The sequence below is a fragment of the Lycium ferocissimum genome, chromosome 3 (genome assembly GCF_029784015.1).
Source record: "Lycium ferocissimum isolate CSIRO_LF1 chromosome 3, AGI_CSIRO_Lferr_CH_V1, whole genome shotgun sequence".
Taxonomy (NCBI): Eukaryota; Viridiplantae; Streptophyta; class Magnoliopsida; order Solanales; family Solanaceae; genus Lycium; species Lycium ferocissimum.
In genome coordinates this window covers 8,571,138-8,585,515 of record NC_081344.1, presented here as the reverse complement: position 1 = coordinate 8,585,515, position 14,378 = coordinate 8,571,138, and the positions used below count along the sequence as shown (strand labels likewise).

Genomic DNA, 14,378 nt, shown 5'->3' with positions numbered 1-14,378 from the left:
TCGAATTAGATATGTTAGTGATTCAGGGTTTTCAACTCTTGAAATTCTGCCAGCAAGATATTAATAGGAGAGGTCGAGATAGGTACAAGTTTGTCTGTAATATTGGTGATCACCTTTGGAGAGTAACGTAAGGCTAAATATGCTACGCTTAAAAGCTACATGTTTAAATCATTCATGAGCAAGTTTGTTGTAAATCTAACATAAATAAACGTGTCTCATCTCTAAAACGATTTAAATTTTTAGACGACAATCACATAAGCAACATGGTATATATAGAAGGTATAGCACTACAAGAAAGTACAGAAATGACAACAATTCTTTGGCAACAAAAACAATATTTTGACAAAATTTAATATTTGGCAACAATTTGGTTTTATTGTTGGCATATATGATGAAACTTTTAAAAATGAACTTTTTTTGTTGTCAAACATTTTAATTTTGTTGCCATATATTGACTATTGTTGCAATAAGTATTTTTGGCAACAACAAAAAAGTTGTTGCATATCGTTGCAATAACCGCCAATGGCAAAAGTTTATGCAACAACAAAAAATGTAGTTCTTTAAAAGTATTTTTTGCAACAATAATCAATAAATTTTTGTTTCAAAATGTCTTCTTTCTTATAGTGCAAGTTGCGTGTTCAAGTTTCTTCGCTATTCATTATAAAAAAGAGTTTTCGTGTACTTGATACGTAAAGAAGAGTCAGCCTACACATGATCAGCGGGGCGTCTTCTTTTGAACAATTTAAATTTATAGGTGAGTTAGTCACATAATTTAACACATAGATAACATGGTTCGATTCACACATTGTCCTTCCCATGTCATCCATTTACCCCGGACCACCATACATCCATAATTTTTTTATTTTTTTTTTTGTGAAGGAATTAATTAAAAAAGTATTAAAATATTCAATAGGATAATTGTGTCAACTTGCTATTAATTAGAAAGACAACTTCATATTATAGTCATAGTTATTAATCATCATCTTAAATACGAAATCAAGCATGCTTGTTCAATTCTTGTCAATTATAAAAGTCTCATTCTGTGCCGACCATGACCCCCTCTCTCAATTTTGTTCCAATTATCTCTTGATCCCTCTTCTTCACATCCCTGCCCTTTCAATTAATCCTATGGAGATTGATCCTTCAAACCCTGAGAAATCTGACCAAATAATCACATGGAGCTCCGAGGAGCTAGGTTTGGGGCATGTTAAGTTTTATAGGTGTAGCTTTTGTAAACGAGGTTTCTCAAATGCACAAGCACTAGGTGGACACATGAACATCCATAGAAGAGATAGAGCCAGGCTTAGAGAATTTTCAAGTGATCAAAACTTGCTTTCTTTGGACATCAACAACTCCGTTAATCCTCCTTCTCCTCCTCCCGCTCTAGCTCCTGCAAATGATGACTCGTTGCAACGAGGAGTATCATCATCATACGATGAAACAATAATTAGTAGCCCCTCAAAAAGGCCTTGTATTACATATGATGAAGAAAATGATCATCCTACATCCAAGGTGAATTATTATGATCATAATCATGAAGTGATTATTGGAGATCTTATGCAATTACCCTTATTCAAGGAGTATCCATTAATTAAAGAAGCAAGCACTTGTGTGGATGAGCAAGTAGCAAACAAGGGCATGCAGCGAAATCCTGTTTCAGAACTGGACCTTGAGCTTAGGCTAGGGATGGAACCACCTGAGTCCTCGACATAAGCGGATCTAGGGTTTGAAGTTAATAGGTTCTGAATTTGAAGTTTATGGGATCTGAAGTTTATTAATTATATGTACATATTCACCGAATTTCTCAGCAAACATACACGCTCTGAATCAAAGTTACTAAGTTCTACCGAACCCGTCCTCGATCTCCATGCTAGCTCCTCCCCTGGTCCTCGACGAAAGACTTGTAGTTTGTTTTAACATGTTGATCAAATATACTTGATAGAATCCATCATAGAGGTACTTCTTCCCTCACCTTTACAACTTCCCTCTTTTATTTTTATTTTTTAGGGTGTAATATTATTTCAGTTAAACGATCAAAATCAACAAAAGAATATTGTTATTTTGTTCCTTTTCTCTCTATCCCTAGCTAAACGTTAAACTTTTGCTAAGTACGCATGCTTGTACTCCAAAACTAAAAAGGTTGTTTGATTCAGTTATATATTTGGATCAGAAATAGTTTTCTAGAAGTTTAGGTGTACTAACTGTAATGCTCTTTCATTAGCCAAAAAAAAAAAAAAAACGGTAATGCTCTTTACAAAAGGAAACGTGCTATTTATATTGTTTGTTTCTTCATTCCTTTTTTGTTTTGTTTTACTTTTCTTTGTTTTGAGATGAAGAACACTCTCAATTAATGATATTCTGTTGAAGATAGAATGAAAAACATACCGACTCAATGATTCCTCAAAAACATGTGTATCAAATTAATTCTATCCCTCTCCCTTTTCCTAAATACATATACACAACCATATTAATTTTCTTATACATGAACTAAGAAAATGTACTTAGAATGAATTTAGTTTATTTTTCAAAATACTACCCCGTTTAAATTAGATTCTCACTCCAAGAGACATTATCTAGAATACACCAATGTTTAATAGCTTGATGAATATACTCTGATCCTGGTCGTGTGATTTCACGAACTCAAGTTCAGTTTCTTTCTGAGTCATCCTCTATCTCATAGACGTCCAATCTCCAATGCCTCTTTAATGAGAGCCATATTTTTCATCTTTCTCCTTTAAGAAAATATTTTCTCGCAAAGCATGGTCAATCTTCTGTTCTTTTTTTTTTTTTTTTTTTTGGCTTACTTAGTCTTTCTTCATCAATTTGTAAAGATCGGACAAGGTTATCAAGGGCCATGTTGTTTATATCCTTGAGCTCTTCGATAGAAACCATTATATAATCATTTCTTGAATCTATGAATCATAATTTTTTTTTGCAATGACTCACTCATCTATCAGATCTTCTCCATGTACTCTCCTCATCATTATTATCTTTTCTTTGGCTTCATACAAAGAAAACTTCTCAAACATCTTGTAATCAATTAGTTAATAAACGAGAGTGTGAATTTTTCTTGTCCACATTTCTCATGGTGGTGACATCATTCGCTATCTCTCTACTCAAGATTTCTCGATGTACAGTTCTCCAAATATCTATAAGCAACTGCTTTGTCAAGGTGTTGACACCTTAATTTGTTAGGCTCTTTGCCATCAAAATAATCCTGCAGAACTTATTTAACTTTTGAAATCTTAGTAGTTCCATCTACTAAAATACTTTTGCCAATTTGGTGCTTCTCCCGCACAACGTTCTTATAACTATAATAGCTAATCTCGTTAAAATTTATTTTGATTTGTAGATTCATTCTCAAATATTCAACAATTTTAGGTTTTCCATATGTCTTTCAAGACAATTATATATGCTCTGATACCAAATGCTGAAATATTTTGAGCGGAAGAACACTCTTAATCAATGATATTCTCTAGAAAACAAGTGGCTGAAATATTTTTATTTACTTCTCTAACTTGCTTACATAATAAATTGAGTATATTGCGTATAAGTATTTATAGATTTTAAGCTAGGAGTAATATGTAATTTGAGTTGTGCCCAATTGAACCGCAATGAAGGCCCTTTCTAATGAAGGGATTGAAGAGGGTTGACAAGTATTTTAAGACCCTTTTAATGTAGGGATGTCAATCCCCGTTTTCAAAACACGGTTGGGCTAGGTTAGGCTATCAACTTCTAAGTAACCCGTGAGAGCTGGGCTAGATTATGCTATCAAATTCCAACAGCTCATGAGAATGGGCTGAATTGATTGGGTGTTTTGACAACTCTTAGTTTTTCTTTCCTAACGTACCGTTGAATGTTTTCTTATATATCACTAGGAAAAAACCCTTAATACATGAATATCTCCACGTTAGTAACCTGATTGCTATCTACTCAATGTTATAGTTCTATTGTTCTGATCGACTTGTACTTTAAGGAAGCTTAAAATTAATTTAAGTACAATTACCCTTAGGACATTTGGTATTAGATTTTGTCAATATTGTTGCACTTCTCTGGTTGTTGTTCTATTTTGCAGTTCACCCGTAGTAGACTCTTCCTTTAGAAGAACGACATAATTTGTTGAATGCACCAAAGAAGAGCTGCTCCGATTATACAACAATTAATAAATTAGAAGAAGATACTGTTAAATTTGTGCATCAATAAAGTTGAGTTGAAGACTTGAAGTGTCCAAAACACCAAAAAGCACATAGTTATACAAATTAACATAAGCTATTAGACCTGGATTATTTAAAAATAGCAACAGTTTAGGTAGAAAATTAGGATATGTAATAAAAAATCAGAGGAGATCTAAAAGGTGAATTTTTATTGGTTGTCCGTTTTTGTATCAACTGTTCAGTAAATGGCCGACCCTTTTTTTATTTCTCTTGTTGTTGATATACCTTTTAGACGAACGGTTTTAAGATCTATTTTTAGTAGGCTAAAAATTTTATGAGAAAATATTAAATTACGACCTAAACTTTTATAAGTAATTACAAATGTTAGACCACTATATGATATTATGTGAGCAAACTGACAATTATATGTGCAATCATTCGAACGAGTCTAACATTATTTTAAAGAGGTAATTTCTCAAAGGTTATATTTGAACATTTTCTAAAAATAGAGACAATTTAAACAGTGACCTAAAATAAACATTTGCGTAAATCAATCATCTAAAAGGATGTGCTTAATTGCAAATAATGTAATTTCACAAAAGCTTGGACAGGTGAAAGTTGAGGCCCAAAGTAAAAACCATCATTTGGTACCCTCCAATAACATTTGTAACGATCATTGCTAGCGATTCCAGTTTCCGTGCTTAATTGCAAATAATGTAATTTCACAAAAGCTTGGACAGGTGAAAGTTGAGGCCCAAAGTAAAAACCATCATTTGGTACCCTCCAATAACATTTGTAACGATCATTGCTAGCGATTCCAGTTTCTATAAGTCCACAATTTTTTTCTTTAAACTACTGCCAAAAACATCAAATATATTTCCCTTTTCATTCCACCAAAAATGACAAAAGAGTATGTACGATTAGAAATATGTTCATGAAAACTCCAACTGAAACTATATATAATTTGCAGGAATCATATAATTTCCTACATCATCATCTTCGGATTGTTGGGGAGGCAATTGAGAATTTGAAGACCTAAGCTCTTTCGCCAAGTTTATAAAATCAGCTTGTTTTGAAAAGTATTTTTAGTAAGAAACAGTTTGTGGTTGACTAATCAATTTGAAAAGCAATTTTGAGCAGCAATTATTTGGCTAAGCTTTTTAAAAGTCTTACTAAGTGTATTTTTCTCGAAGTGTTTTTGAAAAAAAAAGTCTTTGGGGAAAAGCTAAGATTTTTTTTAATATTAAAAAAGCATGGTTTGAAAGTTCTTATTTTCTCCTAAAATGTTAGCCAAACACTTTTGACCTCCCAAAAGCTTAGCCAAATTGGCTATCATTTTCTAAACCTACAATGGTTGTTCTGAAATTTTTGTATTTTTGTCATTATATATAATTTAACAGAAAAAAGATGGAACCAACTAAGAATATAATTAAGTAAATATACATATAGATTGGCAATTATGATTTTCATGCCGTAATTTTTTCTCCAAGCAAGCACGTCAATATTTGAAAAAAAAAAATCCAACAACTAAGCATTGAGTGTTATATATACTCGCTAGCATTGAGTTTTATATATACTAGTTTTTTTTTTTTTTAATCATATTAACCGTATACCGGTAGAGAAAAATGTATCAAAGCGGGATGAAAATCTAAGTTGAATATAGCTTAATTATTTTAGCTAATCTAATAACTAAGAATCGTAGTTTATATCAATGGATTTATAAATCACAATCAATGTATGTCTAATGTTCATAAAGATTTAACTATATTAATTTTATAGAACTAGTTATTTTTAGTTAATGACGTGATGATTGCTGATTTAATAAACTATAACCGATTTACATAATCCATTCGAACATCACCATAGACATACCCTTGATAAAGATAAGTTGTGCCGTTGTGCATACTATTAAAAATTAGGAATTGATTGATCATATACAAAAGGCTACCAATGGTCTTTGACTTTTGATGGGGAATTTTTAGACTGCTTTAACCCTAACTATTTATTTTAAAGTTAAGACATGACCGCAAAGCAACAAGAGGTATCTCTCAGTTAGGTTGGTGCCACAATTAATTCCAATTCTTGCACAAGCAACCAAAAAGGCGGTCTACTGCTAGGCAAACTAACCTAAATTGTTGGAGCTAGAAATTTAAATTTTCTTCTTCTTTGTGTGTCACAACTTTCACATTATTTTTTAATAACAAAATCAGCTGCTTCGTCAAAAGGAAATGAGCAAACATTACTGCCGCAAAAATTGGGTCAATCCAGATTATTCAATGCAATATAAGGAGACTAAACAATAAACAACCCATCTATAGACGATGTAGGACTCTAACAACCCCACTCGCCCAGGAAAAATGTTGACCACGATTTCTAACACTTTTCAAAAACCATTTGCTTGCAACGCCTTGAGTGGACAGATAATTACGGCCCCAAGGTCCGGTGCAGGGGACATGTCCGAAAGTCCTCTGAAAAAAGAGGACGGGGGAGAGGCTGATGCGGCGGAGGCATTTTCCTCGGATAAGTTGAGGTGCTTTTGCCAATTATCCGACCCCGACCCTGAATCCACCTCCGCTCGCGCAGCCTACGCTTACACCCTTTGCTCCTGCTTTCTTGACCACTGACAGGAATACCTAATCCGCTCCTTTTTTCTTCCTAAAAGAAAAAGCCAATGTTCTCTTTCGTAACAATTTTTGGATATTTGGAGCATGACCAATATTATATGGGATCCAACATTGAGTAAATAAAAAATTGAGATGTGCTGGACTCTTATCTCAAAAGCTAGCTCATAAGATAAGGATTACCCAAACTAAACACCCCATCTACAGTTCATGTGTGACTCTAACAACCCCAACATGCCCAAAATTGGACATCTAGAATGTAGATAATATAATATGGGGGCTTATTACGTGGTAAATCAAGAATTGAAATGGTTGATATCATGAACGTGCGCAATATAGTATGGGCCCCAAAATTTGATAAACCAAAAATTGAAATATTTGATATCATAAAAAGAAAGATCTAACTCAATTCCAAAAATTAGCTAGTAAAGTGAAGATTTTCCAAAATCATATAACGGTACCAAACGGCAAATACCGCATTTTTATTAGTAGTTCGTTGGGCGTTTGCTTTGACAACGTTAGAAGCAGATAAATTAATTAGAGACGTCTTTTAGATATCCTATCTAAAGGATCGTGTACTTTGACAAACTCCAGTGCTACTAATGACACTCGGTGGCGGATGTAGCATTCTATATGGGGTTCAATTGAACCCCTTTTCGATCACGGAATATAAATTTGTGTGTAGGGCAGAAAAAAATTAGTAAAATTGCAATAAATAGTAGGCATGAACCCATAACTTTTAAAACATAATGGATTCAAGCTAAATCTTAAAAGATTGAACCCATAAAATTTAAATCCTGGATCCGTCTCTGATGACACTTATCTTAGATGAATATATATATATATATATTTCCTATTCCAAGAAAAGAAGTAGGGAATAGAAATAGAAAAGCAATATACTGTAGATTTTTAGGGGCAGGACAATAAATTCAAGCGCCCTGCAAGAAATGCTAAGCCGGCCTATTTTATATGTGCCTAATTGGCTAATCCTCTATGATGAATGAATTGTGGCACTAGATCTCAACTTTTCAAATATTCTATGTTGAAAATATATAAAGTTATTGCAAACTAATGAATTTGCCCGCGCTTCGCGCGGTCATAAAAACGATAAGATACTAACAATTTTACTAAATATAATATAGATAGAAGAGGTGTTTACAATATATGTACATATATAAACACACACATAATCATGAGAACGTTTGGTTCTACTGTTTTGAACCAAAAGAAAGTATAGACTTACGACAATCAGAAAGCTATATAAGAACCAAACTAAAGAGGAATCATATATAGAAAGAAAATGCGAAAAAATAAATAAGGAAGAAAATAATACAACATCATTCTTACAACCTTAATCATTAAAAATTATGGAATCAATGCATAATTTTTCGAGCTCTTGTCGACATTCACTTCCACAAACCGATCACCATTCAATAGCTTTCTTTTTCTTCGAGTCAAACTAAAACATCTATCTATCTATATTATATTAAAAGCATGAACCCCCTAACTTGAAAGTTAAATTACGAAAATATCCTCTCATTAAATACCCTACTTATGCAAAAAAGAAATTAAAGAAATATCGAGTTTATTTGAAGGGACGTAATGTTTCATATTGGTTACCTTGCATAACTAACAGATCCTATTGTTAAAAATCGGAGCCGCCTTTTCAGAAAGTGTTATTAATGTTTCCTGCATTTTCATTCTGTTTTCTTTTTCCCATTTTGGATGGGATTTTCTTCAAACCATGAGCCCTTATTAATGAGTTTTTACTATGAGTTAAACAGAAAGGAATCTTTTCAAATACACTACAAAATCTAGATGTTCTCATTCTTGATAGTATTGGAAGAGGTTTGATTATATTTACCTTAATACTCCCTCTGTCTTAATATATTTCTCATGCTTTTTATTTACACGTTCCTTAAAAAAAAAACATTAATAAGAATAGTGTTGTCTCTCCTCAATAATTGTTTAAATGCACAATGCAAAACTAATTTTTTTTTGGTATGTGAACTTAACATCAGCCCATTGATGTAAAAATACAAGGGTGAAAAATAAAAAAAATATAAAAATAAAAAACTACTTAATTTTATTTGGTTAAACAAAATCATAAGTATTTTGAAACGGAGAGAGTATCTTTTCCGATTCATTCTGTTATGCTTTTAGTTAGACTAAAAATAACGTACAATTGACCCAAGGCAACAAAAGATATATATTTCTATGAGGGTGTCTGACCACATGCTTTTCGACAAAAATAAACAAAAACAAACGGTTCATATAGAGTTTGATATTAGTCCCAAAGATAAATTAGTTTGCAAGGAACTTCCACTAAAAAAAAATAATTTTTTCCTTACAGATTTAATACCCCATTCAAAGTTTTTTGCTTTTCCAACAAGTTATTTGAATTGCTTGCCTGAACAGAAAGGTGCAACCACCTCTTGAATAGAAGCATATGGAGAACATTCTTCTAAATTCTTATGGTTAGTTTTCTTTCTGAAAGGTCTTTTTATTGGTATGGTCTTTCTTGTTATTGTTCGTCTTGACCCGGAATGAAATGACAATATTGTTACATAGATCAATATTTCTTAGTTAGTGGTTTGGAAAGATTCACAATTATGAACTAAAAATTCAACTAAATACTTTAACCAAAATATTTATAGATATGTATACTTTAACTACGACTTCAGATTAAGATCAGTACTCATCACTGGTTATATCATTATGAAATGATATATTTCTTTAAAGATATCGTGTGTAAAGTGAAATACTTCTTTACACGTGTCTGTGCCCATAGCATATACGTACAGTAATTTATTTAGTTAACATATATTGTTGGAAAACTTAAAATTTTATATTTGATTATAGCAGCGTGTCTTTACCATTATTCGAATGCAGTACTGAACATTATTGCTATTTGACTTTGAAAAGGGCAAACGAGTTTAATCCTTATAGAAGAAATCTTTCCATGTCCGAGTAGATATACACAACATGGACTGTCTTAATGAAATCTGTCACCACCATTGACCATATTCCACATGATATAATTAAGAAAGCTTTACAAGCCCACTTGGTTTTGATTAAATAAGAAATCATTTGAATTATTCCTTTAATTAGTGTCATTTAAATACATGAAAAAAATAAGGGCTCCTTTTTACGATAATGCTAATGTGATGAAAGACACCTGTGGAAGCTTGCAAGCTCTAATGTTTGATTTAAAAACAAAAATTGAATAATATAAATGGTAGTATGATGATACAAGGATATATACTAAATTTTTTTCTGTTTTTTAGTTACTTGATTACCTAATTTTTTTTAGTAGACAAAAAGGACTCATTATCCAATTTGATTTTTCATATCTACTAACGAGGTTTGAAATTTAGCACTTACTGGTGTTTAAATAAATATTACTACTTAATACTTATAGGTGTACATGGTGGAGCTCAAGATTTTGTGTATGACATGCACACTGAAAAGAAACGGCGAAGCTTGAATATTTAAGAAAAGAGCAATCAACCTTAAGTAGGTAATTATACTTAGACGCCATTGATATTGTTGACTGGAAGATATAGACAAGAAAAATTTGATCAAAGAATCCTGCTTCCGACATCTATTGGAGTAATCAACATTCAAAATGAAGATATACCAATTTTTTATTGTGTGGAGATTGGAAGAACGGCCTAAAAGAAGACTTGAAGAATAGAGATAGAGTAGATTGATTGTAGATGTATTTTTACTTTAATCATATTAAAAGATGTTATGCGAGATTTGGCTTTTTGATGTATATTGGTTGTATTTTATAACTAAATTAATGTTTTCTGAATCATTAACTATTTTAAAGTATTTATTTTCAGTAAAAAAAATATATGGAACACCCGTGCAATGCTCGTGCAGAGAGACTAATATTTTCTGAATCATTAACTGTTTTAAAGTATTTATATTCCGTTAAAAATATATGGAACACACGTGCAACGCACGTGCAGAGAAACTTGTTATTATAATAATGCAGAAAATATAACAACATTACTACTTTAGATATGGGATAAAAAGATAATCTTGGGTAGGGTCTCAGGAAACAAAAAAAAAATATGAATTTACAATATTAATGCTCAAGAATATTATGTTTTTTTGTTTGTTTGTTTGAAAGGACTTAAGATTGTAGCAGTTGATTAATTGATATGGCTTCCAGAACATGTATATGTACATGTACAGAGAGCATTCGTTGCAGCACCAACAAAAAATAGGAATCCCCATAACCAAAAGCTTGAAACTGATACTACTAAAGGGCAGAAGATACAGATAAAAAAGCAACCATATGCGAAAAACACTAAAGAAAATCCATACTAACGGTCACCATAAGCACCGGAAACATATAATAACTTAAAAGCCTAGTGTGACCAAACTAAGAGAAAAAAGAGTCACAATTATTAGAGATCTTGGGCAAATTAAGAGAAATGAAATAGTGTAAAAATGATTAAGAAAAAAAGATAAATAGGCATATAAGAGAAGATGATTCTGAAAACAAAGGCAAAATGATGTCAATAGAAATCAACCTATTGTAGAAAAATTATAATACGATCAACAAAAAAAAAAAACTGCAAACTGAAGAAACCAACTAACCAAGTCGTGGTATCAAATTAAATAGCCTTTAAGTTGTATCAAAGTTGCACCAATCAAAATGAATAAGATTACACAAGATAATACTGTAAATAGGAATCTTTAGGGAGTACCCAAAAGGAAGAGATTCAAAACTTGTATCTTAATAATCCAAGTATGATACTGTAAAACATATTGAGCTTCAATAATTATCAGATAAATAGTAAAGACAAATTCACAACCTTTGTATAAATTAAACCAAAAAAAAAAAAAAAAAAAAAAAAAGGAAAGGAGGGAGATTACCGATGGAAAGTGGAAGGTGTAGGAAGGAAGGCGTTAGGAAATGAAGAAGATTTATTACGCTTGGTGTGGAAGAAAGAAGAGGAAGAGAAATAGGATAATTAAGGGGTTCAAAGAGGTGGCTGTTAGAATTCTTAAACATGAACAATAACACTTTAATTCAATAATGTAAGCACCGTTATTTTTATGTTACAACCGTTGTGTTAAGAAAAAAGAAAACTGATTTTTAGTAGGAAAAATGAACATAATAGGTGAAAATGAGAGAAAATAGGCAAAATGTAGGAATACCATAAGGTATCACAAACTTTCAAATTAAAGTTTGGGATTTATGGACATGAAATATAGGAGTTATGGATATTATTAAGAGTAGAAATTAAAGAGTTGTGAGTTATGAGTAGTTACTCTTTATAAAGACATAATAAGAAAGAGGATAATATTTAAAATATTAGGAGATATTGTCATTTTATCATTAGAAAAGGAATAAAAAAAGGAGAAAAAAGATAAATAGGTTTCTTGGCCAAAGAGAGGTGCTACATCACTCTTCTTTTGCCTAACTTTATATTATATATAGATATAGATATAGATATAGATTATGCACACAATAAAAACTTTCTTCAAACTCAAGTCATGAGGGGAAAATTGACTGTTCCAATAACCTATGGAATATGGATAGTCCCTCTTCTTCTATTAAATAGGTAGATTCGGCCAAACTTCCTAGCTCTTAAAGTTCTTGAGGAAAAAATACCGGAGGCATTTTAATTTCGTCAATTGCTCTAGTGATTATATACAGAGATTGTACTTGGAGACCAAATCCATAGATTTTTCTATTCTTTCTTCTTTGGATAACTTGTTTAATTTACCCTTTAAATATAATCAAGCTCAGTATAAAAAATTAACTTGAAGTTGCTTCCAAAATCCCAACTTCATCTCATCATTTTCTAAAAGAAAAGTACGTCCCGTTCGATTTTGTATGAGTTGCGAAAAAAGATGGCGATAACAATGTTTCCGACTGTTGAAAATTGTACATCAATAGGTCGAGAGAAGGACATAGTTGTAACAGACTTCGATGGAACTTTACTACGAGGTAGAAGTTCTTTTGCTTATTTTGCATTGGTAGCTTACGATGTTGGTGGTGTTTTAAGGTTACTTTTTCTTCTCTTAGTTTCACCTCTTGTCGGGATTCTTTACTATTTCATCTCGGAGTCTGTTGGAATTCAAGTTATTATCTTTGCAACTTTTGTAGGCATGAGGGTGTCTGACATAGAATTGGCAGCACGTGCTGTGCTGCCAACGTTCTACTGTGAAGACTTACATCCTAAGTCTTGGAGAGTGTTCTCGTCATGTGGGAAACGTTGTGTTTTGACAGCCACCCCTAGGATTATGGTGGAACCAATTTTGAAGGAGTACTTAGGGGCAGATATTGTTTTAGGGACTGAGATTGAAACATATAAAGGTAGGGCGACCGGCTTTGTTAGGTCACCAGGAGTTCTTGTTGGAAAGAATAAGGCTTATGCTCTTAAAAAGACTTTTGGAGAAACTCAACCTCACATTGGCTTGGGTGACCGCGATACAGATATTCCTTTTATGGCATTGTGTAAGGAGAGCTACTGCGTTCCACCAAACCCAAAAGTAAAGGCTGTAAGTGCAAACAAGCTTCCCAAGCCCATTATCTTCTATGATGGTCGCCCTGTCCAAAAACCAACACCACTAATGGCTCTATCCATCATCATATGGATCCCCTTCGGCTTCCTCCTTGCTTGCGATTAGTGTCATATCACTTCTCCCTGTGCCTCTTCACTATTATACATTTTGGGCCACCGGCATCCGTCTCATCATTGAAGGCATCCCACCACTCCCTATCAAGAAATATAAAGACCGATCAAGCGTGATCTTCTTTTGCAACCACAAGACTATTCTTGACGGTGTTTTCCTCTCTGCAGCGTTGGATCGCCCTATTCCAGCTATTACATACTCTGTTTCACGATTTTTAAAGATATTTTCGCCTTCAAAACTATTAGACTCACTCAAGATCGAGCATCTAATGCTTTCATAATCAAACAATTGTTAAAAAAAGTCGATCTCGTAGTTTTCCCTGAGGGGACTACAAACCGTGAACCATTTCTTCTTAGGTTTTCGTCATTATTTGCTGAGTTATCTGATGAGCTCGTGCCACTGGCAATAGAGAACAAGATGAGCATGTTTCATGGTACAACAACTAGAGGATGGAAATGGATGGATGCATTTTTCTTTCTCATGAACCCACGTCCCACTTATGAAATTACATTCTTGAATAAGTTCTCACATGAGTTCACTTGCAAGTCTGGGAAATTAAGCAATGAAGTAGCTAATTACATACAAAAGGTTATTGCTGAAACTCTTTCTTACGAGTGCACTGCTTTTACCGGGAAGGATAAGTATAAGGCTTTTGCTGGAAATGATGGCATTGTTTTGAAGAAGCCTTGAATCACGCCTAAAAGTTTAATGTAGTTTTTGTTTTGATTATCCCTTCAACAATGATGCAATAATTACTTGCCAGAAATATTATGAAAATATGACTCTCTTGTTTAAAGCCTGTTTCCTTTGCAGTATAAGTAGTATATCGCATAAAATTTTGTATTATGAATTGGATTAAAAACACATGGAACAAAAACTCAAACTTTGGTAATTAAATAGAGGTACAGCTTTTCAGCCTCTTAACTTCTCAAACGGCTAG

The 14,378-nt window shown here is 32.7% G+C and overlaps 1 protein-coding gene and 1 pseudogene across 1 annotated transcript; both read left to right on the top strand.

Moving 5' to 3' along the window:
• The first annotated feature begins 1,051 nt into the window (after nucleotides 1-1,051).
• Nucleotides 1,052-3,787, top strand: LOC132050912 (probable transcriptional regulator RABBIT EARS). The gene has a single exon (XM_059442248.1). The coding sequence runs from the start codon at nucleotides 1,129-1,131 to the stop codon at nucleotides 1,711-1,713; it is 585 nt and encodes a 194-aa protein (XP_059298231.1). The 5' UTR covers nucleotides 1,052-1,128; the 3' UTR covers nucleotides 1,714-3,787.
• Nucleotides 3,788-12,652: 8,865 nt separating this feature from the next.
• LOC132050911 (glycerol-3-phosphate acyltransferase RAM2-like) lies at nucleotides 12,653-14,228 on the top strand (annotated as a pseudogene).
• Nucleotides 14,229-14,378: the final 150 nt, after the last annotated feature.

What these genes read in the sequence shown, in the direction of transcription:
- LOC132050912 (XM_059442248.1), top strand. Translation starts at nt 1,129, where the DNA reads ATGGAGATTGATCCTTCAAACCCTGAGAAATCTGACCAAATAATCACA.